The sequence below is a fragment of the Podarcis filfolensis genome, assembly GCF_964270895.1.
Source record: "Podarcis filfolensis genome assembly, chromosome: Z".
Taxonomy (NCBI): Eukaryota; Metazoa; Chordata; class Lepidosauria; order Squamata; family Lacertidae; genus Podarcis; species Podarcis filfolensis.
The window spans coordinates 10816417-10842808 of NC_139617.1; the positions used below are offsets into that span (position 1 = coordinate 10816417).

General features: G+C 45.0%; 2 protein-coding genes across 6 annotated transcripts in view; one reads left to right on the forward strand and one right to left on the reverse strand.

The window, feature by feature from the left end:
- TMEM255A (transmembrane protein 255A) overlaps positions 1–15733 on the reverse strand; it is a 31634-nt gene extending 15901 nt beyond the window's left edge. The window contains exons 1-2 of the mRNA XM_083595753.1: positions 15534–15733; positions 5144–5286 (exon numbers count right to left, since the gene is read on the reverse strand). Coding sequence (XP_083451879.1) covers positions 5144–5286; positions 15534–15591 — 201 coding nt within the window. The 5' untranslated portion in view covers positions 15592–15733. The remainder of the gene's footprint in view (positions 1–5143; positions 5287–15533) is intronic.
- The window catches only part of LOC310754158 (protein ATP1B4-like), an 82987-nt gene that overhangs the window by 42031 nt on the left and 14564 nt on the right, over positions 1–26392 (forward strand). For 2 of the 5 annotated variants that reach the window (XM_083595732.1, XM_083595735.1), the window contains exon 2: positions 21292–21347. In XM_083595732.1, the coding sequence (XP_083451858.1) occupies positions 21292–21347 (56 nt within the window). Of the gene's footprint in view, positions 1–15750; positions 15970–18523; positions 18600–21288; positions 21348–26392 lie in introns of those variants that run through there. The other 3 variants (XM_083595733.1, XM_083595731.1, XM_083595734.1) reach the window with 3 other exon arrangements.

Below are 26392 nucleotides of genomic sequence, written 5' to 3' on the forward strand. Positions count from 1 at the left end.
GCAGAAACTAATATGATCATAACATGGGTTCATCCCGTTCTATCTTCTCATCAAGCAATAACTTGCATGCATAAATGTGCAATCACTAGTTGATTGTCACAGACAGGGTTTTCATACCAGCCAAGGAAGAAACGCTTCCTCGCTGAAACAGTTCACACATGTCTCGATGAGCATAAACACATGACGTATGTGCACATGTAAACCAACCTGCTGGCACTGACTATGTGCTGATTAGTAAACACCACTGCTACTTGAGAATTAAAACTTCAGGGTGGCCAAGATCCCTGTAGATAGGTGCAACCTTCCGCTCAGTGAGTAGTGCATGAGGTGTCTTAGTGCAAGTTGCTTATTCACCCCAATTGTGATGGGCTGCCTTGCCTTGTCGTCCTCTATATAGTTAGTGATTATGGATGGGGGCGGGGAGAAGAATTCAATGCAGCACTAAGTTCAAGTCCCTTAGTGGTGCACTAGTTGCGCGAGCGTAATATTTGACACAGGATATGGTGCAGCAAGTTCTCATGGCTGATCACAGAATAGTCTTCTGTTGCCCCAATACATCCTGTTGCATAACAAGCTTCTCCTAGCAAAACTGTTGCATAGGACATCATGTTATGCAACCATTATTCTCACCCTTGTACTAGCACATCATCCTCGGTCAGAGAACACTGAATCCAGATATGGATTCCATCTGCCTGTGCATCTAATTACCCATAACCTGGGTCATTTGCCGGTCACAGTGGTTGCTTAGTGAGCTGTCCATCCACCAGAGCGTATAAGTGCCAAAATGCTCTTAATGGAATAAATTAGCAAAAAGCCCATGATGGATGACAGATGGGACATGATTGAAGGAGCGAAGCATTATTAAGGGCAGGGTAACCCTGTGTCAAAGGGTGGTTTTATTTTTCTCTGTTGCAAATGTTCTCAAATGCGGCACCTCACTTCCCCAACAGTAGCAGATGTGGCAGGGAGGAAAATGAGATGTATTTGTATACTAAGTTTACTCCTAGTGGTTCCAGCTGCAGGGGTCGGGAGTCAATCAACTGAGAATGAAGTTGCTTCTATCTGCGCACAACTCCTTCCAGCGTTTTGTTGCCCAATCATGTTAGAATGTGACAGAATGGTGGCTCACTGTATGGCAGGAGTGGAGAATCTGTGGTCCTCCAGATGTTGCTGTCATCCCTAAGCACTGAGCTCCTGTCATCCCTAAGCACTGGGCAGGCTGACTAGGGCTGATGGAAGTTGCAAGTCCAGCAACATCTGGGATGTCACAGGTTCCTCTTCCCAGCTGTAAGCTGTGAAAGTGTTATAGTACAGTCATACCTCATGTTACGTTTGCTTCAGGTTGCGTCCCACGCGACCTGGAAATACCGGAAAGGGTTACTTCCGGGTTTCACCGCTCACGCATGCACAGATGTGCAAAATGACATCATGCTCATGCGCAGAAGCAGTGAATCTTGACCCGTGCGTGCGCAGACGCGGGTTGCATTTTTTTCAGGTTGCGAACGGGCCTCCAGAATGGATCCCGTTCGCAACCAGAGGTACCACTGTACATGTAAGATCCTTAAAACTGGATGGGATAACTTCCAGATCTGTTTCTATGATTGTATTAAACACTGGCAGGAAGTAACAGTGGACTTTAGAGTACTAACAGATAATATTATAAAGGAATTAAACAAGGTGTTGTGTAATACGGCTGTTTAACACAGGGGTCAGGAATCTGTTGCTCTCCAAGCCTCAGCTGGAACGCCTCATGGTTAGAGTTGAGGGGAGCAACATCTGAAAGGCCACAGAGTCCCCATCTTTGATTTAATGCATCAGTTTATTCAGTAGAGTACTGATTACATTAGGGGCTGGTTCATATGCATTGGTAAGCATGGGAACGAGACCTAAGCAGGTAGCAAAAGCACAGATACCCAGATATGGCCCCTCCTGAGAACCTCTTTGAACATTCATCTTTATTTGCATGCAGAATGCTTACATGGTGGTTAGACCAAGGGCGCCTCCAGACTAGTGTTTCACCTCTAGTCATCCATGGATGCATTTTGCAACATGTCAATAATCATGCACTGCTGATGGATTCTGACTGGACCTCCCCAACATCATTATGCTTTGGTAGTTCTTTGATGCTTCCCCAACATGACCACATTACTGCCATGTGGAGGGGCACACCTGCGCTACGCCTGCGCAACAGAAACGGGACAAAGAAGCATTTGTGGTATGAAAAATTACAGGACTTCAGCAGGAAGCCACAGTTCATGCACCAGTTGAAACTGAAGCTTTTGCAGGTGCAAATGGGATGATGTGTAACTGCCTCAGCACCTTCATGAGCCCAAATCATCATGAATGCGCAATAAACAGAATGTCTGGAAGGGCCCTATATCTGGTCTTTACTTACCAGTCATTCCAATTTGTTTGTGGGACAAATTATGATTATTGTTATAATTATAATTATTGTTTTAAGACAATGGGCATTCATCCTGACTTCCTTGTGGGGTGCTTACACATCTTCCCACTAGTCATTTGTTCATCCCACACTTTTAAATGCATTTCCTCATCGCTTTCCAAATGACAAAAATGTTATGTTTTTATTTTTAAGTGGGTTTCTTGTGCTAGGTTGACAGAGTGCCTTAGCCCATTTTAAGTGTGCCAACCTAAAGTTCTGATGCCACTACCAGGCTACAAAATCAGCTTACACTCTCTATGAAATGCCAATTCATATATACCGGTACATTAGGATTACAGCATCGGGCTTGTATGCGTGAACAAGACATTAGAGGCTTACATGCAGGGAGATAACATAACAAAGAGCAAATGGTCTGCTAATGGAAACAATTACACATTTAACTGTGAGAAATAAGGCACTGAATGTGAACCAACCCAAAGTGTGCTAAGCTAAGAAACACTTGGTAGCTTGATGGTTTCTTTCTGCAACCTAGAGATCAGAGTGGAAATGTCCACAGTCTTGTACCGTGTACTGACATTTTGAATCATTCCAGCTGAAATGAGAGTATTTGCTGCGCAGCGCACCTACATTATCCTGCAGCCAAGATTGCATGGACTGACATTTAAGAGGCCAGAGTAGTAGATATTCTGACTCTGCCCTTTTGACGGGATCACTTCCCAACATTCTGATGAGAAAAATGAGAGCAGAAAGTGTTTCAATATTATAAGAGCAGAATGAAGATCCCTTCTGAAAAGGGTTGGTGTATTCCACCCAGAAGAGATACAGAAAAGATATAGACAAGGGGTAGGACATTGCAAAGACCCAACTATCTTAAGCATGCACTGGGCAAATCCAACATTGGCTTTCTGAGTTCTCATATGTACTAAGCTATCTCAGGACACCCTGCATTCTGAGCCAGCTTGCTAAAAACAAATCCAGATGGCAGAGATAGGCTACAAATTCAGCAGATATAAGTTCAGCAGCAAGGCATTCTGTGGGCTAATAGAGACATGCATGGTACAGGACATGCAACATCAAAGGCAAACACGGACAAACAGTTCAGCATAGAGATTTAACACCAGAACCAGAAATTTTTGTAGCACCCCACACCACACTAATCCAACATGATTTCATGTGATTGATTCACATGTTCAGCTGTAAAGCAACAAGGTCATAGTACTTAAGGGCTGAGCAATGGAGGCTGGTTCATGCATGGATGTACCAAGCCACTGTCTTGTGTCCTCAGTGTGACATCAGAGGAATAGCTCACACGTAACAGCAGCAGATTTAAGACTTGTTTGTGGGGCACTTGTAGCATGTGAAGAGGAGCTGAATGCCTCTAAATGGGTGCTGGCCTGTCAGTTAGCTACAACCAAATGCAGCTTCCAGCTACGTTTCCTCCAAGTGATTGGAACCATCTGTGTAGCCTCCGTTATTTTATGTACCTCATTAAGTGAGTAGGGGCATAAATATGGCAGATGAGCCTGCAGCAGTTAATTGTGAATCACACCTTGGTGCGACTGCAGACATGGGTTTAGAGGCATTTCTGCATTTTCCTGCTCCAGAAGACTAGACCCTTCCAGTAGTCCCGGGTGATCTTTCCTCTGCATTGATGTTGCAGTTTTGGAAGGAGTTGAGCATGCATTCACTGCACATCTGAAACCCACAGCACAGGCACATAGAGGCTTTTTCCATGGTGGTCCCTTTTTGATCTACTGGTGTCGATCTACTCACCACCAATGGAAGTCATTGGGAGACTAGCACAAATACCCAGTTCTCACCATTAGTTCCAGGTATGAGCATAACACTAGTTCACACTTGCATGTCTGGTGTGGCACTAGGCTGCAGGTGTGAGCCCTCAGCTAAATAGCCACAGAGACAACTTGCATATGAAGTTGAGTGAAACACATTGTCAGCGGAGGTGGGTCACACATTTGGTGGATGAAGCACTAAGTGACAAACCATGGACTTGTTCAGGGGCACATGTTTCTCGCTGGATAACCAAGGGGACCTTTGCATGCATAAGTGAGCCACCACAAGCCTAACACCACAGACAGAACATCCATATCACTTCACTCCCAACACTACCCAGAGGAGTCAGGTCAGACACTCAGCTACCAGCCAACAAGTGAACAGCAATCTGTAGAGCAGAGATAGACCCTCCAGATGCTACTGAATTCCCACTGTCACTGACCTTGTTGGCTAGGGATGATAGAAGCTGGAGCCCCACAACATCTGGAGGGCCACAGCTCCTTCACTCCTCTTATTAGGGGTAGATACTCATGGGTGTACCAGTCCCAAATGATTTGCCACTGAATGTGACTCCATATGGAAACCATTGGCTCAAGGGTGTTATGCCCACACATGCAAGTAATCGTGTTGCAGTCACCCAGTGATGAACATGTGTGGACCAGGCCCCCACCCCCATATTTTAAGGCAGAAGTAAGGAACTTGTGACCCTCCATAGGATGTTGGACTTTGAGGCCACCAGCTCCATCCAGCATGGCCAATGGTGAGGAAGGATGGAAGCTGCATTCCAACAAAATCTGGAAAGTCTCAAGGAAACAAAACATTCAATGAAGGCAGAAAGCAAATGAGCAGAGGTTAACACTTAAGACATTCTAATCAATTTGGAAGGTTTGTGGGGACTTGGGCAGGAGCAACACAGCTTCTTGACCTACCTAGGAGTTCTATACTTACAATAACCCCTGGGTAATAACCTCCAACAGTCACATTTTGCGTTCTTGTCGTGGCAGCAAGACCAACCGTAAGAATTAACAGAGACACAATGAGAAGAGTCACCGTTACGTAGAGGGAATTTCTTTTTCTTCTATTGAAAGACCCTAAAACACACACATATATACATATGCAAAAAATGTGCTAATTCCATCAGCGTTGAATAGCAAAGCATACCCTCTCCCCATAAGCATCATATTCAGTTTCAGTTCTCTTGGTGGCATCATGAGATACCATATCAAGAATATAGGAAGCTGCCTTAGACCAGGCCAGGCTATTGGCCCACCTGTCTAGCCCAGGGGTGGAGAAACGTTTTGGCCACCTGTCAATCATCTGACATCACAATGTTGTTGGGTGATTGGCAGGTGGGTAGTCCTGTGTGGGTGGGAGGAAATACTGTCCAAGGAGGATTGAACTACATTCTAATGCAGCCTTCCAAGCTTCTCCATCTGGACCTCAAGACTCTTCCCAGCACATGCCTTCTCCCTGGGCCACACATCTCACTGGCTACACACCTGCTGGGAAGGTGTCCTTGAAGTGTTTGCCTGGATGGAGAATGGATAGATAAGTGGGTACAGAAACCACTGGCTTCTTTATGGCTATACAAAGCTAAAAGCCACATCTGTTGCCCCCTCCCACCTTTTTGCCTCTGGCCCTGCCCAGCACTGGCATGTGGCCCCCGGAATGTTGTCCGTGAGGGCAATATTTTATTGGACATATTGTTCCCAGGATATTACAACAGGAGAAGCAGGAAGCTCTTAATTCCCACAAGAGAGAATCCCCCATTTGCATAATATGTTTAAAACACAATGATTCCACTTTAAACAGTCATGACTTTCCCCCAAAGAATTTTGGGAGCTGTGGTTTGATAAGCGTGCTGAGAGCTATTCCTCGCAGTCCCAATTCCCAGGGTTCCTTGTGAAGAGGGATTGACTGTTAAAAGCACTCTGGGAATTATAGTGCCATGAGGGGAGCAGGGGTCTCCTAACAACTTTCAGCACCTTTAGCAAACTACAGTACCCAGGATTCTTTGTGGGAAGCTATTATTGGCTGAAAGTGGTACTACGGAGTTTTAAATTGAAATATACTCAGAGTCGAGTAGTAATTTCATGCTCTTTATTTCAGCTCATAGGAACAGTGATTGAATCCTGCCCCCCAACTCAGGCTTTATATACCTTATTTATACAACGAGTACCATCTGATTGGTTGATTATGTTTCCCTCCTGGAGCCTGATTGGGTGGCTGCTGCAGGCCAATCAGTGGTTGCATCCTAGTATCCTACCGGCCTAATAGGCTGATAAACTTCCTCCTGGGGTCTGATTGGGCTGCTCCTGCAAGCCAATCAGGTTGTTGCATTCTAGGATCCTACCTGCCTATTCTTCTAGGATCTAAGCTTAGTACATAACATAAATGTTATTGTGATTGTAGCCTAAGTCATTGAACAAACAGAACTACTTTTGCTCAGGGAACAGTGTGCCCCTTCTTCCTCTTCCACCCACATCACTCCATCCCCTGATCTGTCCTGGGTTCTCCCAACCCTCTAGAAAAGATCTGGGAACAGTGCAAAGTTGGTAAAGTTCTGTAGCGCGAGCAGAAGTTGTACTGCTTGCACTGTGACTCAGATAAGATTCAACCCTATAGAAATATATAAAAGGCTGGCACACTTGCAAATCCCCACCAAGGCAGTTCCAAGAGTTGAACTAAGGACACAAGTTATGGCCCTAATCCGATTCCAGCATAAAAACAAACAAATCTCGAATCACCTTCCTGACATCAATAGCTTCTCAAGGACACTTTGCAAAATACCAGGAGCAATGGTACGTGCTCAGTTTTCAGCAAGCCAGCATAGTTTATAACCCACCGAACTAATTAATCCATCAGACAGGGCAGGTTAATCATTATTTTTAAATAAATAAATAAACCCAATTTCAAAAAAGAAAATTCTGTTAGGCATCTTTTAAAAATACCCTGGTTTAAATACAAAATCTGAATTTAACAACAACAAAAGTTAATGTCTGCACTTAAGGTCTCTTAAAACTGAATCTGTGGCCCTCTGTGAAATAAACCAAGTTAAAAGTCTGTTGAATGAACTGGGCAAAAACTAGAATAAAAGCTGACTTTTGCAGTGGTGTGATTCATGCAGAACATTATGAATTGGAAGAATCCCACTGCCCTAAACTCAAGGCAATTTAGTTTAGCATTTAGTAAACTGATTTTTTTTAAGGATGCCATGTTAATCTTACATGCTGTATACAATATATATATATATTTCAAGTTACTGAAATAATCATAACTTAGCTGAACAAATATTTGATTAGGCAAAAGAATTCAATAAAGCACCACTACAGCGTGGTTTAAATGTTATATTCAAACCAATCTGAGGCTTAACTTGGAAATTATTTTTTATTCTGATATTTATAATCATTTTAAGACAGGACAACCCAAAACCTTACACTTCCTGTTCATCTTGAGGTGCTGAGAAGTGGTATACTGATTTTTAGAATCCCTGAAGAGCTGTGTGCATGAATATTATTTATTTCATTCCACTCCATGTATTAATTGCTTCCTATAAAACACCTTGGGACGCGGGTGGCGCTATGGGTTAAACCACAGAGCCTAGGACTTGCCGATCAGAAGGTTGGCAGTTCAAATCCCCGCGACAGGGTGAGTTCCCATTGCTCGGTCCCTGCTCCTGCCAACCTAGCAGTTCGAAAGCACGTCAAAGTGCAAGTAGATAAATAGGTACCACTCCGGCGGGAAGGTAAACGGCGTTTCCGTGCGCTGCTCTGGTTCGCCAGAAGCGGCTTAGTCATGCTGGCCACATGACCCGGAAGCTGTACGCCGGCTCCCTCGGCCTATAGAGCGAGATGAGCGCCGCAACCCCAGAGTCGGTCACGACTGGGTCCTTTACCTTTACCTTTACAAAACACCTCAAAGCGATCTAGCAATGAAAACACCAACTGGGGGAAGCAGGCAGACAATTACACATATAAAGACAAAATCAAAACCAACACAGAGCCAACTGCGATAAAAAGTGTTCAGTTAAAAGTCTTGTTGGAAAAGGAAGGTCTTTAAAAGCTGCCAAAAAGACAATAGAGATGGCACCTGTCTGACAAGCAACAGGATGGGGAATTCCAAAGGGTTTGTGTGCTTTCTAGAGAAAGTCACCTTAAAAAGTTAATAACCACTCTGATATTAGATCTATCAAGAAGTAGTGTATCTACTCTAGTTGCCCAATTTGACCTGCACTGCATTTTTCACTGGCAGCATTCAGATGATCAAATCTCAGCCAGGATATGAACATGCTCCATGTGTCTACACACAGATGCTCTGGTCTTCCCTTTGTGCCAGCAAGGACCCATTATGTCCATGGTCTTCCAAATGAGCAGAAATATGAAACCATGGTATAACGTCAGCACCCATCTCTTGGCTTGCTTGTTTTATTGTTATTTATTTTATGGAATTTGTAGGGTGCTTGGTTGTGAACAGAGCCTCTAAGCAGTTTACAAAAAATAAAAATAAAACAAGCATTAAAATTATCAATAGAAGACAGTTAAAAAAAAACAAAACAGGAATTGAAAAACCCCAAATATAATTAAAACCAACAATAAGCTAAAAACAAGTTAAAGCACGTTTCCTTTTACGTGTCTGGACAGGCTTGACCACAAAAAAATGTTTTTAGCAGACACCAAGAAGAGTACAGCAAAGGTACTAGCCTAATGTCCTCAAGCAGGGAGTTTCAAAGTGTAGACACTGCTCCACTAAAGGACTGGGTTTTTTTGTTTCTTACAAGGGTGGAATGAATATTATGTGGCACCTGTAAACAGAGCCAGTTCCACAGATTGATGCAATTGAGTAGGCACATACAGGGTAAGGTGATTTCTCCAGTAAACAGGCACCAAGCTGTTAAGGGCTTTATATAATAACATTAATACTTTGAACTTGGCTTGGTAACAAATGTGCAGCAACTAGCACAGGTCTTTAAGCAGAGGTGTTATGTGCTGACAAGGTCTCAGTAACCCAGCTGCTGCATTCTGCAGTAATGGCAGTTTCCAGATCAAACACCATTGTTTGCAAGCCATTAACTAAGAGGCTCATTCCTGTCTCGGCTTATTAAGCAGAGATCTGATTGTCTGCCCACAGCCATTATGTTACTTATTAATTTTATGAAGCACTTGATTCTGAGAACTCTCTTTGGAAAAATACAGCAGCAGAAAATGTTCCATCCCACATTGCTGGGCGTTTGAAGTCAAACAACTCTAAATATGACACAATAAGTCGTGTATATTGCATTGATTGTTTGCAGACTATGAATATTTAATCTGTCAGCAAAAGAACGGGGCCGTTTACATCCCATTTCCTGCAGAGAGTAGGTGTTGTCTAGTAATCACCAACTCTTGCCTCTAGAAAATTCTGGGTGCTTAAGAATTCTGTTCTGGGAGTGTTTGGTGTTTACAGGGGAGCATCTAGGGAAGTCAAGTCAGGGCAAGTAAAGCCCAGTCCGGTTAAGCAGGTCAAATCACAACAGACAAGATCACACTAAGCAGCTAAAGTCTAGCCACAAGCAAGCACTCTTTGCATAGATAGCGAAGAAAAACAGGACCTTGGTTAGCTCCAAGTGTTAGGTAATGATTCCTTCTTCAAAAGCAGCTTGAAGAGTCGTCCCGGCAGGAAGCTATTCTCAAAGGAAGGGTTATGCAGGTTGCTAATGTGGCTTCCTCTGCCTCTCTAGAGCAGCTGCCTAGGTTCTTTAAATGTTATCATGCTATTTGCCTTTCTTTGACTTCTGCAAAGCTGGGGAAGTGGAGCAAGGGACTCATCCTGTGAGTCTGCAAATGGGCTGTATCCTCCAGCTGGGAGTACCCCAAGTAGGGTGCTGATAATTTAACTCAAGAGAGACCTCCACTGCACACTGCAAGGTTCCAGAATTAGGGGTTACGGCATTAAATGCCGCAAATATAAATAAATGTGGGACTTCCTTCAGAGAAAACATATTAGCTGTGAGTCCTGGAAGACCTGCTCCCTGCCTTACAGGCTTTTTCTACCTAGCCTGGGAGGGCAGGGCCCTGACTGCCTCCAGCTACAATAGCTGAGGCTGCTGAACAGATCTTGTGTTGGGGTGTAGTTTGCTAGAGGATTGTTGTTCGTGGTTTTTATATCGTTATTTTAGATCTTGTTGCGATTTATCTGGAAATTGTTCTGTTTGTTTGCGTATCTTCATTTATTTATTTTTTATTAACTTTGTTAATAAACTGCTCTTCATCTATAGAACTCAAGGCAACTCACAGCATAAAAATACAAGATAAAAACACAAAAAGCACATGATAAAAAAACCGTAAGAAGAAACTGAGACCTCCCTCCCCCACGCTGTCCACAAACTCCTTAAAAGGGAGTATAAGATATTAATCAGCCCAAAGGCTTGTTTGAATAGGAACGTTTTTGCCCGGCACCTAAAGGTGTATAATGAAGGCGCCAGCCAAACTTCCCTGGGGAGAGCATTCCACAAACTGGGAGCTACTGCAGAAAAGTTCTTGTGTTGGCACACTCTGGACCTCTCATGGAAGAGGCACACAAAGAAGGGCCTCAGGGGATGATTGCAGGGATCAAACTGGTTCATGTGGGGAAAGGGCGTCCTTGAAGTACTGCGGTCCTGAGCTGTTTAAGGCTTTATAGTTAAAAAACAGTGCTGTGAATTGGACCCAGAAACACTGTTGGTATAATATGCTCAAACCGACCTGTGCCACTGAGCAACCTGGCTGCAGAATTCTGCACCAGCTCAAGTTTCAGAGGCAGCCCTACGTATAAGACACTGCAGTATTTTAAATGTTTTATTCATTGTTTATGACTGCTTTTATTATGTTGTAGTTATATATTGCTTTAATGTTATAAGCCACCTTGAGCGTGGTTTGAATTGTGGAAAGGTAGCATACAAATAACATTAAGTAGGACTTTGCCATTGGTTTTCCAGGAAACGATCTTTCTTAGTGTCCTTGCATATGTACAACGAACCAAAATAGAGCTCCTTAATTTTATTGTTGTTCCCCTGCCTAATTTTTTTTCTTTTGAAGTGCAAAAGCCTTGCGGGCTCTATCACAAGAGGTGTGGGATTATGATCCTTGGCAAAAGAAAGGCTGTATTCAGTTGTAATCAACTTTAAATGATCACATAACTTTGAAGTAGACATTCTGAAACTTCATTTAAACCTGCATTTTCCCTTAGTGATTTAAATAATGGCCCAAATCAACCCCCCCCACCACCAAAGGCTTGAGAAACAAGCATGCCAGGAAAGGCAAAAATAAGGGGAATTGTCGAGAACTTAGCGGGTAACTATATGTGACCAGCAGGCTGTATTCAGGTTGGCGAGTCACAAATTGTGCAGGTTTGCGTCACCTTCCTAAAATCCTGACTTCCCAACTCAGTGCAGGAAATCCAGAACAGACTCCCAATGGGTGGCCGTCCATTCTTGAAAAATCTCTTGTGAAGCACAGCCCACCAGGCCCTAGATCAGAGGTGGGGAACCTTTCTCATCCTGAGGGACATATTCCCTAACTATGTGAGGAGGGCAGTCCAGAAGAGGGCAGAGCCAGAGGCAAAACTGGACAGAGCAAGTGCTCTAAATCTACACTCTAGCCTTCATCTGGGCAAACAAGAAACACGGTTCGAGTTCCAGGACATATTCCAGCCAGGCAAAAGTATTCCAGGAGGGTAAGAAAGGGGCATGTGGCCTGGGAGAAACATCATTGGTCTGATGTTCGCCATCCCTGCTCTAGATAGTTAGTTTCGTAGTTGCTCTATCAAAAAGTTTCACCCAACACTCAACTAAAATATACCCTAGCACAACATTAGATCTAGCACTACCCTCTACATAAGAGAATAGGAAGCTGCCTTTTACCAAGGCAGATCACTTAGTCATCTATCTCAACGCAGTCTGCACTGACTGGCAGCAGCTCACCAGGATTTCAGGCAGAGGATGTTCTCAGCCCTACTTAGAGATGCTGAGGATTGAACCTGGGGGCTCTTCTGCGTGCAAAACAAATGCTCTGCCCCTGAGCTATAGCACTTCCCCTCCAAGGCAGCAGAGAGAAGCAATGTTTTGCCCATTGAGGGACTCAAACCAGTGACCTCCTGAGTGTATTAGTGGCTGGCTGGTAAAATATCCACCACAGAGGTCCCGTAGTTCATAAAGGCCCATCTCACTCGCATAATCCTCACAGAAGAGGATTAGAAAAATTACTGGAGGCTAAGACTATCCATGGCTACTAGCCATGAGGGCTCTGCTCTGACTTCATGGTCAAATGAAGTAACGCTTCTTCAGCTCTGAAAACTGCAAGAGAGGAGAGTGCTCTTGTTCTCGGGTCCTGCATTTGGCTCCTGGTTGGCCACTGTGAGAACAGGATGTTGGAGTAGGTGGGCTATAGCCCTGATCCAGCTGTCTCTCCTTATGTTCTTATGCTCCCAGCTAAGAAACCTAAATCACATTGCAAAGCACCAAATAATGAGGCATACCTTCCCTCAAAGAATGCACTCAGAGTCCTAACCAGTTCTGCATCTTGAACCTGCTTCAAGGGGGCCTGCCAGTTGAGCGGCACACACATGCGCTGGCACAGGCTTCCAAGCTCATATGAAAAGACTTTGCATTTCACGCCCCCTTTCCTGTGGCATCTCTAAGTCTGAAGATTTACTCCTTTCTGATGGGACCACACCAGTTGTGCTATCAAGGCTAAGTACGTTAAATGTGGGGAATGCTCTTGCTGATCTTTGAGAAAAGGGACATGAATTCACATTTGCAAGCAGCAAGTAGTGCCTCACATTCTCCAATAGGTAAAGGGTAAAGGGACCCCTGACCATTAGGTCCAGTCGTGACTGACTCTGGGGTTGCGGCGCTCATCTCGCTTTATTGGCCGAGGGAGCAGGCGTACAGCTTCCGGGTCATGTGGCCAGCATGACTAAGCCGCTTCTGGCGAACCAGAGCAGGGCACGGAAATGCCGTTTACCTTCCCACCACAGCAGTACCTATTTATCTACTTGCACTTCGTGCTTTCGAACTGCTAGGTTGGCAGCAGGAACCGAGCAACGGGAGCTCACCCCGTCATGGGGATCCGAACCGCTGACCTTCTGATTGGTAAGCCCTGTGGTTTAACCAATAGGGTGTGGCAAATAAGAAATCCCATGGCAAGGAAAAACCTCATTCAGTTAATTTGTTAAGAGAGAAGAGGAGGAAGAACACAACCAGATTAGCAGCAAGTTAACTCTGAACTAACAGCTGATTCGATTTGTTAATATCCAATATGACTTCTTTCTTTCTTTTCCTTCATTTTCTTTCTTTCTTTAATAACCCCTTCTCTTCTGCAATATGTCTGTCCTGTTCCCACAACTGGCATCAGAAGTTGGTGTGGTAGGGCATCTGCCTTAAGGCCACACCACAACAGAGGGGCAGCTGCTGACCCTTGAATCTCTTCCCCGACCCTGAGCCAAGTCCTTGCTGCTGCTGCTGCTGCTGCAGCTCCCTGTTCTTCTGCTGTTCTCTAAGTGCACAAGCATTTCCAAAAGCGAGGACAGGTCCATCGCTCAGCGGCAGAGTATCTGCTTTGCATACAGAATGCCCCATGTTCAAGCCCTGGCATCTGCAGGTAGGGCTGGGAGAAGCCCTCTCTGAAACGCTGGTGAGCTGCCGCCAGCGTAGACATACTGAGCTAAGTGGACCCAATGGTCTGACTCAGTATAAGACAACTCCCTATGTTTCTAACAGAAGGTTTTGCTTGCCTTGCTATTTCTTTATGCCCAGATATACAGACTGGGTCCAGAGGGAGAGGGCAAATGAACAGGCTGGGGGGGGGGGAGAAGCAGGGCAGTTGCAAAGGCAGATTTAGGGGAGCATGACTGGTTTGGTCACACTGGGTGCAGAGTCTCGGGGGTGGCGCAGCTATGATTTAGAATACAGTTAAGAGTGCAATAAGTTTGGCATGAATTTGGTGCTGAATTTTGGCATGACACAGGGCACCACTAAAATCTGAGATCCCAAGGTCCATCACCGGCAGTTGGCCCACTCAATCTGTCCCCAGGAAATCTGCCTCCCTGATTTAAGGAATTGTCAAGTTCTGCCCAGCAACGAGGCTTCCATATTCAAAAGCTTGTGATATGTTGTATTTCTGCATCTTATTATATCAGTGTTGCAGAAATTCTCTCTTAGCACAATCCTATGCAACCGGGATGGGGAAACGGTGGCCCTCAAGATGTTCCTGGGCTCCAACTCCTCTTAGCATCAGCCAGCAGGACCAACGGTCAGGGATGATGGGCGTTTGAAATAAATAACAAGGACATAGAAAGGTACCTACGAGAGATCCAGACCACTGCTCCATGTAGGTCACTGCTGCCTTTCCCAACCTGCTCCGCTCTAGACCGTTAGACTACAGCTCCCACCTGCCTCAACCAGAAAAGGTTGGGAAAGGCTGGTCTACACCAACTGCACCAACCTACAAGCAAATGCCAGGCTGAATTGAGGCTCTTTTGCGTGGAAAGCACAAGTTGTACTGAGTTAAGGCTCTCCTCCACCTTGTTTTACATGAAGCCCACCTAACAGGGGCTGAGGAAGGCTGGTCTACGCTGGCTGGCAGCAACCCTCCAGGTAGGAGTGTTTTGCAGTACTGCCTTGGGGTTCCCTGGGACCTTCTGCATGCAAAGCAGATGCTCTCCCCCAGAGTTGCAGGCCTTGCTCCAATAAATGAATGGAGCAGCAGCCTGGTGACCACACATTCAGCCTACTCACCAATAGGGCAAATTAAATCCTCTAATAACGCAAGGCCACTCAATCAGTGGGGGGAAACAGCCCCGTGGGCTCCAGACCAAAGGAAGCCAAGTGATACAAACCAAGGGTCTCCAAACAGCAATAACCTAAGCCTTCTCCCTACAACCCCCCTCCCTTATTAAAAACAAACAAGCAGTGGCGATTTTAAATAGAAACGGTCCCATGCTTCTCTGCTCAGGCATGTGGAAAACAGCAAGGCTCGCCTTTCACCCGGGGCCTCCTCCACTCCCGTTGCAAGCTTTTTTAAAAAATATATTTCTGGCCTTGAGCTGCAATGCGAGCGCCGGGGCTGCAGGTTGAGGCAGAGGAGCGGGCCTGGGGCGCGCGCTGCATGTCCAGGCGATCAGGACTTCCCCAAACGACTCAATACCCACCCCCCCAGACTCTGGTTTTTGCAAAAAAGAAAAAAATGACCCAAAGAGTGTTGCGCAAAAGGCGACACCCAGTTACACCCGGTTCCCGCGCGCGCTCCTGCCCCACTTGCTATGGGCGCCCCTTCCCCAAATCCACACCCTCCTTTCCTTTCCCCTCGGCGAAGAGGCGCCTCACCCACAGAATCGGAGAGGGGGATCGCGCTGGGGCGCGGCTGAGTCAAGGCCTGGCGCATAGTGGCGGGCCCTCAATGCAAGGTGTCCGGCGGGAGCTACCGGCCGCGGCGCATCCTCCTGCGCTGCTCGAGGTTCATGCTCCGGGCAACAGCAGCGGCTCCCTCCAACCACCAGAGCCGGTCTGTGGCGCTTGCGCAAACTGGAGAGACAAACCAACCAGACCAGCCCGCTATAAAATGTGGGCAGGGGGAGAGGAGAACCTTCCTGTTTCGCCACGGTTGGGTTGCAGGCGGGTTTGCTACCTGTCGTCCCGTATATTTTCCATGCGTTATTCGATGCGCAAGATTCCAAGCTGGGTGGCTCCTTTCCTTTTTTTAAAAAAAGAAAGAAAGGCGCAAACATGCAGAAATCAATAGGAGAGCTCGAGAAATCATGTGGTATGTGTGTGTGTTTTTAACCGATTCAAGAACTTTTGCCGCGCTTGGCAGCCTGATCCTATACAAATCGACTCGGATGTCTCTCCGGGTTCCATGCGACTTAAAAACCTTTGCCCGAGGCGCGTGTGCGGTTCTCTCCAGGTTCCAGGGCGAGTTGCAGCAAACTAAAAAGTAGTTATTAAAAACCATCAAAACAAATTGCAGCGTGGGTCCTGAATGGCCCTTGGACTGGAGGAAGTGAAAGAGACTTACAACTGAATGCACAAAAATTACTAATCCTTGCAACAAGGAAATGCCACTTTTCATATTAGTAGTTTACTGTTAGAGTAACGTGGTCAAAATAACCTTAGAAAAACACAAGTGTGTTCTCAGCTCTTGGCCCTAATGATTAAAAATTTCCTCCTTGATTAATTTACTAAATTGTTGGTTGATTTGTCTATCAGTTGAGCCAATTAAATATTGCTATCCTAGATATTATGAAACAACAATCACCCCAAACTCTTAGTTTTCTTGGTGGTGATGATAATAAAATTGGCAGTACTAGTAGTAATAAATCGTTATCAGGAATGCCTCAGTGGTGTAAGATTTCCTAGTTGGTCTAGCCAAGATGACCTATGAAGTACTTCTCTATTACTTGATTTTACAGTAATTATTCTTTTGGAACTTTGTGACATAGCTGTCAACATTTCTCTTTTTTTAAGGGAAATTCCCTTATTCCGAATAGGATTCCTCGCAAGAAAAGAGAAAAGTTGACAGCTATGCTTTGCGGGCCAGTGAAAAGAGAAGATCTGGATTTATGGGGTCATTTTGAGGAAAAACACAATTATTTTTTAAAATATTGTGAATCTGCAAGTGGGGGTAATTGGTTGCAGTACTTATCTTTTTCCGTTCATAAATTATTCTTTGGCATCTTTTAAATTAACGTACATTAACCTTTTTTAAAAAAAGCTTAGCTTTGGATTTCAAACATGCAAGTGTACTAAATGTGAATTAATTACCAAGGCATAGCCAATGTCCTTTTTTTGTTCTTGATGATTAATTTCTAAAAAGAGCAACATTTGCAAACTCAAGCCCACCTAGGCATTCTACTTTCTAATCCCAGAAGTATGGAGGTTAGCTGCAGTTACTCTGTAATGGAGGAAAAATGCACTTGGCACGTGATCAGAGGCATTCTGATAATTACGACTTTGCATTCTCAACCAGATCTACCATTCATCCACAGCTCAAAAGAATTCGGCATGTAATGCTATGCCTCATTTAGTGATAGGCACATCTATTTTGATGCCAAAACGAAAGCCAGCCCACATATTTACTGAAATGTTATTCTTTTTGGAGTTCAGCCAGCAGTTTTAAAAATCCTTGGTTTTTGTGATCAAGGGACACTGAGTGGGGCAAAGTGGTGATATCATACAACCCTAACTATGTCTACTCAGAAGTAAGTTCTATTGGATTCATTGGGGTTTCATTCATTGCACTGAAATATGTGGGATTGGGATTGCAACCATAACTGGGTTAATTTTTGCATTAGGACTGAGATTGCCATCCTACCCTGCTTAAAGTAAAATCTATTTCTTCCAAATTTAAGCAGTTTTCTCCTTTTAATTCTGTAGGAAGAGTAAAGGATTTCCTGAAGACTGAAAACCCATGCACGCTTACCTGAGAACATGAATATGTGGCTAAGGGGCAAAAAAACGCCAAGAATACTTATTTAATAATACAACAGAAATCTAAATTAAGAGTGGGGAAGGCAAATGTCAAACAAAACTGAAACAAAATTTGGAACCACCAAGTCAAACCATTACAATTTGTGGGACAAGCCTTAGCTGCTCAGTCGTGTATGCATCTACTCAGAACTAAGCCCCATTGGAGTTGGGGGGTGGTTTACTCTCAGTTAAGTGTGTATATAGAACAGTAGCTTAAGTCTATAGTCATTAATAATAATAATAATAATTACAAAGAAGTAGGAAAGTACAAGATGAAAAAAGCAAAGGAAAGGAAAACAACAAAATATAAACAGCAAAAATAAAAGTTAAAATAACAACAGGGCAAAAAAAAAATTGTGGGGAAACCACATTAAGATTAAACCAAGGGTAGACAATGTGGCCACCTCCGAATTCTCTTAAGCCACAAATCCCATAATTCCTGGCGACTGAACAAGCTGACTAGGGTTGTTGGGTGCTGTGGTCCTGCAAAATCTGGAGGGGACAACAGAGATGGCAAATCTGAGGGACTCCCAGAGTTGCAGTGGACATGCTGGCTTGGGTTGATGTGATTCGGAGTCCAAAAACACCCAGAGGGCCACAGGTTCCCCATCATTTCAGAAAGCAGAATATTACCACATGCTGACAAAGTTTCTTTGCAGCGAATGTCTCTATTGAAAACAGCTGCTGCCAGTTTATAACCTGCTTTTTTCAGGTTGTGCCCATGTTTGGATGTGTCACTGGAAGAGATAACAGTGGCACATTGCCGCAGAAGATCCAGTGCCTCAGGACAGAAGGGGGCAGAAGGGAGTCAAAAAAGATATTGAAATGAAACCTGGGCCATCAACTACTGTAACACGACGCAGCTAATGCGGACAGCAGCCTCAAACCAAAATAGAAAACATTTTGGAAAGCATTGCAGAGGAGACGGTGTGTGTGTGCTGCTTCATGGAGCAATGCAGGAAAACATGCTTCATTGAGGCTGTAATTCATCTGAGCCTTTAATTGCGACAGGATATTGTGTGTCACAGAATGTCCCTATTCGAAAGGACTTTCTTGTTTTTACCACTCTTGGGAGGGGGGCTAGGGGGCGGTGAGGAGTGTTTGACTTGGTGTTTTTAGGAAGAGTAAGGGAGGAGAACATAGTGGGAAGTTAGTGTCATAATAATAATAATATAATAATATTAATAATTTATTATTTATACCCCGCCCATCTGGCTGGGCTGCCCCAGCCGCTCTGGGCGGCTTCCAACAAAACACTAAAATACAATAACCTATTAAACATTAAAAGCTTCCCTAAACAGGACTGCCTTCAGATGTCTTCTAAAAGTCTGGTAGTTGTTGTTCTCTTTGACATCTGGTGGGAGGGTGTTCCACAGGGCTGGTCATTGGAAAGTTAGCAGAATAAGTCCATTTATTTTCCCACCTCTGTCCCTATTTTCCAGAGACAGGCTAAGAATTACGAAAGCTATCCCAGCTTCTGATTTGATCCTGGAATGTCCCTATTTTCCCTGGCTCTGCATCTCGGAGCCAATGTGTCCCGTGGGGCTGGTCCTTGGCGGCAGCATCCTCTCCTCCTCACCTGCTTTCCAGCAGTTGCTATGAGCTGCCCAAGGGATGCGGCCAGCAGCGGAGACCATGGAGAGGCAATGGGATGTTGCCTCACAGCCAGTGGCGTAGCGTGGGTTGTCAGCACCCGGGGCAGGGCAAGTAATTTGCGCCCCCTAACCCGTGGATTTGCGCCCCCTAACCCTAACCCCCAGATTTTGCGCCTGGTGCGGCCAGCCCCCCCTGCACCCCCCACGCTACGCCACTGCTCACAGCTGCTGCAGCCACTGACACCTGGGACAAGCGCCGGTTCATCCTTTCTCCCACGCTTGGTGGCGGCAGCACTTGTGGGAGAAATAGGAACATTCCAGGATCAAATCAGAAGCCGGGATGGCTTTCATAATTCCGGACTGTCTCTGGAAAAATGGGACAGTTGGAGGGTAAGTCATTAATATCACCAGACCAACCTCCTCAGTAGTGGCTCCCAGCCTGGGTAATTCTCTCCCCTGGGAGGCATGCCTGGCACCCTCACTATCTGCTTTTACATGCCAGGCAAGAAACATGCTTATTCACTTAGGATTTTGGACCCTAGATTTCTGGTTGTCTTTCAGTGGGGTAGGGTCTCTCTCTCTCTCTCTGTATTATATATGTGTGTGTATAGATATAGATCTCTTGCCCACCTAGCAGTTCGAAAGCACCTCAAAGTGCAAGTAGATAAATAGGTACCGCTCCGGCGGGAAGGTAAACGGCGTTTCCGTGCTTCTCTGGTTCGCCAGAAGCAGCTTAGTCGTGCTGGCCACATGACCCGGAAGCTGTCTGCGGACAAACGCTGGCTCCCTCGGCCAGTAAAGCGAGATGAGCGCCGCAACCCCAGAGTCGGTCACGACTGGACCTAATGGTCAGGGGTCCCTTTACCTTTACTTATAGATAAGCATTTTAGGTTGTTTTCATGCTTGCTTTTACCCTTGTTTTCAGTGTTTTATTTTTGAAACATATAGGTAGCCGTGTTGGTCTGCCATAGTCAAAACAAAAAAATTTTTTTCCTTCCAGTAGCACCTTAAAGACCAACTAAGTTAGTTCTTGGTATGAGCTTTCGTGTGCATGCACTTCTGAAGAAGTGTGCATGCACACGAAAGCTCATACCAAGAACTAACTTAGTTGGTCTTTAAGGTGCTACTGGAAGGGAAAAAAATTTTTTTGTTTTTATTTTTGAAAGTCTCTTTGAACAGAGAGCTTTCTGCAAAAAGCGACAAACAAATAAACAAGCACATACGGTGGTGATGCCTTTGCTTGTTGTGGCAGGCATGTGGATAATGGGATATGTCCACTTCTAACCTGATAGTGCCCCTCCAAATTCCCTCTCCACACTGTCCTTCTTGGCTCTTCTCCAGGGATCTTCAGATGGTTCCTGGAATTACGGGTGGTTGGGAAACTGACACTGCACGAACCCACCTCTGGCCTGTCTGAAGGCAAAGTGATAAATATAGCGATGTCGGACCGTGAAAGCAATTTTGGAAGCATTCAGACAAGGGGCCTCCCCATGACTGACAGGGACATATTGGCACGTACATTTCTGTCTGTTAAGATCTGATTATTTTGTAACGCTCTATAAACAGGTGATCCTCAGCCTCCCAAGGCAGAAAGATTTCCTTCCGGGCAAGATTCTTGGTCTTTCCCCCTCTCTGGAATTTTTCATGCGATAGGCTGCTTTTTACACGTGAATGACTTCTGGTGGATGAGGGCCTGAATTCTTGTATGGAATCCTGCTGCATGATCTCAGTTGCCTGATGAGAGCAATCAGCTTGCTGGTGCTGGTCAACTCCTTACATGCTCCGTCTTCTCTGCAGTGTTGAAAAGCAAAACTCGTCACCTGGTGATAGTCGCAAAGCCCCTGCTCCTGCTTGATTTTTCTTTTTTTTAAAAAAACCACTGAATCGGCTTGTGCAATGGGATTGCTGGATAATTCCAGGGTTCAGTGAAGAGACGTGACCTGCATTATTAGACCAGGAGTTGACATCCTGACATACTAACCATCTCATATTTTTTTCCTTTTTTCCTTTTTTCACCATGGAAGTGAACGCCACCTCTGGAGGTGCCAAGGACCACCCGCTCAACTATCACCAAATGCCAGTAAGTAAGCAACCCCTTAGGGTAATGAGGAATAGATTTCCAGAGGTTCCATCTGTGAGCAGAATCGAACCAGTGGCGTAGCGTGGGGGGTGCAGGGGGGGCCGGCCGCACCGGGCGCAACATCTGGGGTTAGGGCAAATCCACGGGTTAGGGGGCGCAAATCCATGGGTTAGGGGGCGCAAATGCATGGGTTAGGGGGCGCAAATTACTTGCCTTGCCCCGGGTGCTGACAACCCACGCTACGCCTCTGAATCGAACCCTTTGTTTCTGCTGTTGATGAGCAGAGCAGGTGGTTTGTCCACACTCTCCTCCTAAGTGTTGGAGGAAGAAAGGGGGAAAGTATGGCCATGCATCAAACAAAGCTAGATTTCCCCCCCAGGAGGAAAAGACTATCCAGATAATTGAGAATTAGTCAAATAATAATAAGAAGAAAGGTCTGCATGCATGAATTGGCTCATTGATGCAAATAATTAACTTGTCTGTCGAAGATGAAAAAGAACCAAGCTCATGGGAAAATGCTCCATCTGAGTGCTTTTATTAGAACCAAAACATCAGCTCAGAATGGTATGTTCAGGACCAGCTCTACAGTTAGGTAGAGTGAGCCGGCTGCCTCAGGTAGCACATACTGGAGGATAGGAAGTGGTGGTGAGGTGCTAGATAACAGAGCTGTGCTGCCCTCAGAGGTGGTGGAGGACACTGTTCAGTTGCCAGTGTCGAAGTGAGATTATTTATTTATTTATTTATACCCTGCCCATCTGGCTGGGTTTCCCCAGCCACTCTGGGCGGCTTCCAACAAAATATTAAAATACAATAGTCTGTTAAACATTAAAAGCTTCCCTAAACAGGGCTGCATTCAGATGTCTTCTAAAAGTCTGGTAGTTGTTTTTGTCTTTGACATCTGGTGGGAGGGCATTCCACAGGGTGGGTGCCACTACCGAGAAGGCCCTTTGCCTGGTTCCCTGTAACCTCACTTCTCACAGTGAGGGAACTGCCAGAAGGCCCTTGGCGCTGGACCTCAGTGTCCGGGCTGAACGATGGGGGTGGAGACGCTCCTTCAGATAGATTCAATGCTGGGCCAACTGGCTTCAGTACATGGAAATAGGAGGCTGCACCATCTTGTCCATCATCTCAGGCACCACAATGCCTTGGGCTGGCCCTGGGTACATGGGGTTCCAGGGCACTTGACTGAGAGCAGCTTAGCAGTAACAGTACAACAGCACCTTGCCCCACTTATGGTGGCACTCTTCCATTCAGGGTACGTCAGCTCTGGTGTGTATCTGGTGTGATGGAGACAACACATTGGGTTAGGGGCATTAAAATATGTTATCCATTCTACTTGGGATGCAGCTAAAGGAAGGAGTGGTGTGTTTTTTGGAGACAGGGTTGACATAGCAGAGGTGATACCTAAACTAGCTCAGAGCCATTTTGAGAACATGTTATGGGATGGGGACTTAATGCTGCCTAACTTCCTATATCTCTGGTTGTGAAGTTAGAATGGTTGTGGTGATGTGGAACTCTGAGATCACCCAAACAGGCAAAAGAATAACTTCTGATGCCAAAAGGCAGCCTCTGACCCTTAGCAGATGGCTTTCGCCAGTTGCCATATTTAGACAGGAAAGGAATTCCTCTTCCCAAGGTCATATTGGCTAGTAACTGTAGGGTTGGTTTGTGTGCTTTCCCCTGCAGGCTCTGACTTGGCTTGCTTCCACACTAGCAATCAGGAACTTGGATAGGCACCTGTCTTTTGCTTGTCTCAAGTGGTTGGCTTGATCAGTGACAGTCGGTCAGAAAGAAAGCTGTTGTACGGGATACTTGATAGTTCTAGAACTGGTGTGGGGAAGGTGTTGTCCTCCAGATGCTATTGGACTCCAACTCCCATCAGCTTTAGCCAACATGGCCAATGACAGAAGATGATGGGAACTGTGGTCCAGAAACACCTGGAGGGGACACATTTCCTCCACCACTGTGCCAAAGGCTGGTTCTCATATGTATTATAATGCTTGATGACTCACCTCTTGAAGACTCATCGTTTCAATGAGTTGCAGGAGTGCTGAGCATGGTCATTGGAGCTCATGCATTGGAGCCCACGCAAGGCAACATGGGCTTTCTGTCAGTGGCAGCTCGTTCACACATTGAACTTGTCACTAGAGGGACATACGTGTGGGGAACCAGTCTGAAGGTTCTTTGAATCAGATGCACCCTGCACTTGTGAAATAAGATCTCACACATCCACACAAGGGGGAACAGATTTAACTTTTAAGCAGTTTTTAAAAAATCTATTCCTTAGCTGTGGAGTGATTTTGCTTTGAGTTGATCCTTCGTCAGTAAGGGAATGGTGAGAATTTGACTTTCCACACTTTGCTAGCCCAGAAGGAAAGCTACAGAAGACAAGGGGCAACCTTTGGGCATTTTTATGAGACCAGATTTCATTTCTATGAGAAGGAAAACCTTGCAAAAGCACAGTTAAGACCCATTGATTCAAATGAGAGAGATTAATGCAGCAATTTTATGCACAGATCCTTGGCAATAAGCCTAATTAGTTAGCTCAGTGAGACTTCTCCATTGGCATGCCTAAAATTGTACTATTAATCTGGTGTTTAATTCTCCCACTGAAACTCATGGAAGAGCTTTCAGGGGGGCCAGATTGTGCTTTTAATTTCCTGCATTAATTTTTTGTTTTCTCTCTCATCTTATATGATTCTTGCACTGATGATCCATTGATGAACAGGCTGCCCTATGTGAACCCATTATGTAAGTGATAGGAAAGGCTTTTTCCTGGGTCAGCCTTGGATAGATGGATCAAATTGTCCTAGCCAAGTTGCTCCATCATCAGGTCTGAAGTAATTGACTGATGGCAAGTTCAGTGTTCAGAAGTAACCTGTAAAAACTCTGGGTGGATTGTTGAACGGTGGACTTCATGAAAAGATGACCGAATATGAGATGGACTTGGCAGGTTCAGCTTGGAACTTTTTTGGTCATACAATCAGAGAGTTTGGAGAGGGCCTCAAAGGGCTTCTAGTACAACATGGAGCTATAATACATCTGAAAAGACAAACATCGATCATGTCTCCAGGTTTTCCAGGCAGCAGGAGAACCAGTTAGAGGGGGTGGAGAAACTTGATTCTGATGGCAGTTAAAATTATCAGTTTTTCTGATCACCTTCTCTGTAGCTTTCTATTGCTTCAGGCACACCTTGGTGACAATTCTTGCTTTGGCATCTTCTTCTTCTGATCATCTTAGAAATACAGGGGGTTAGGAATAAAAAGGAAGCACCACACACACAAAAATGAGGTGTGTGGGGGTTCAGGTTGAGGAGGTGCTGCTGGAAATATCACACAGGGAACAACATGCCAAGTAAGAACAAGACAAAAATGGTTTTGTCTGCAACAAAATGCTGCTGCTGCTGCTGCTGTTCAGGATTCCAGCCTTCCCATTCGCCCCTCCACTGGTTTTTCCATGTTTTCATCAACAGTGAGTCAAAAGAGAGTCAGCATTCTGTGGCCACCGAGCATGCCTGGTCTTCGTAGGAGGGGCTGGGGGTTGGGGTTTCTCCCTGTAGGTTTCCCCCTAAAAACGTTTGCAATTTTTGCAAATATTGAGGTTTCCCAGAGCCTTGTGCTATTTCTCTTTAGTGTGCTTTGGTGCTGCTTTGGCTAAATAAGGAATGGCACTCACAGCATGAAGACTGGAACTAGAAGGAACGAACAGACATATAGGAAGCCGCCTGGTACCAAATTGGAACATTGGTTTGTCTAGCTCAGTATTTTCTCCAAGAAGTATGGGGAGCCTCTGGTTCTCCAGATGCTGCTGGACTACAACTCCTATCAGCCCCAGCAAGCGTGGCCACCTGATCTATAATAATGTAATAATTTATTATTTATACCCCGCCCATCTGGCTGAGTTTCCCCAGCCACTCTGGGCGGCTGTTGATCTACAGTGATCAACAGCAGCTATCCATAATAGTTTCACACAAGGGTCTTTCCCAGCTGCACCAGGAGATGTGGCTAGAAGGAACCATCAGTTTTTGTTCTCAGTTTCTTATTTTGCCAGTCTTAAATTCAGTTTGCCACATTTGCAGCAATTTTCATATTAAAAAAAAAATACTCATTAAAATTCATCAGCATTTTAGCACATTGTTTTTCTATAAACACATTTTTATATGCAGTTTTGACATATTTTGGCAAGCAATCTCACCATATATAATGCACTTTTAAATGTTATTTTCAACAATATATTTAATTTTATGCATGTTTTCTCCTTAAATGTGCATTGCTTACTTGGAGCACTACGTTGCGAAGCTTAAGTGTGAAGAGATGGTTGTGTTTCGATTCACATAATGTGTAAACAGGATAGATTTAGCTTTACATGTGTACTGAATCAAAATTCTCCTCCATCCCTACCTGGTGCTGTCTGAGCTATGGACCTTCCCCAAAGCATAGCAAAAATAAGGACAAACCATTTATTCTAAGCCATACTCTCTGGGGGAGAGAGAGAGAGAAGTAAATAAACTGTGCCTTTCTCAGAGGCATACTGTACGTAGAGTCCCTTGTGCCCTTGGCAAGGAGCTATATTGCCCCCGAAAACTACACTTTACTGCAATAGAACTGAGCAATTACTACATTTTACATGACCCAAGTGCTCAAAGCATCCAGAGTGAGGGCAAGGTGAAGTAGAACGGCGGAAAAAATTGCGTGTTTTTGTGCCATGGTGTGAGAAAGACAGAAAGCTTCCCCCACATTTGATCTTGCTGCAACAGCAATGGCACAGCACCACACACATAAATGTCCTACACCCCATAGTTTGATAGGTGATTTTTGCACACCTTGCCCTTGGCTTGCACCCTTGACAAGGGCTGGTTTTGCCAGCCCCTAGGTACTTCTCTGGCCTTTCTGTAACATAAGGAGCAATGATGAGAAAATGGAAAAACTCCAGCTAGTGAACTCACTGGCATTTATTTTTGGCTAATGGAATATCCTCCATTAGTGGGGAGGGTGGGGGAGTGGAAAGAAAGACAACAAAAACACTGTTCACATGGTGTGTGTCTG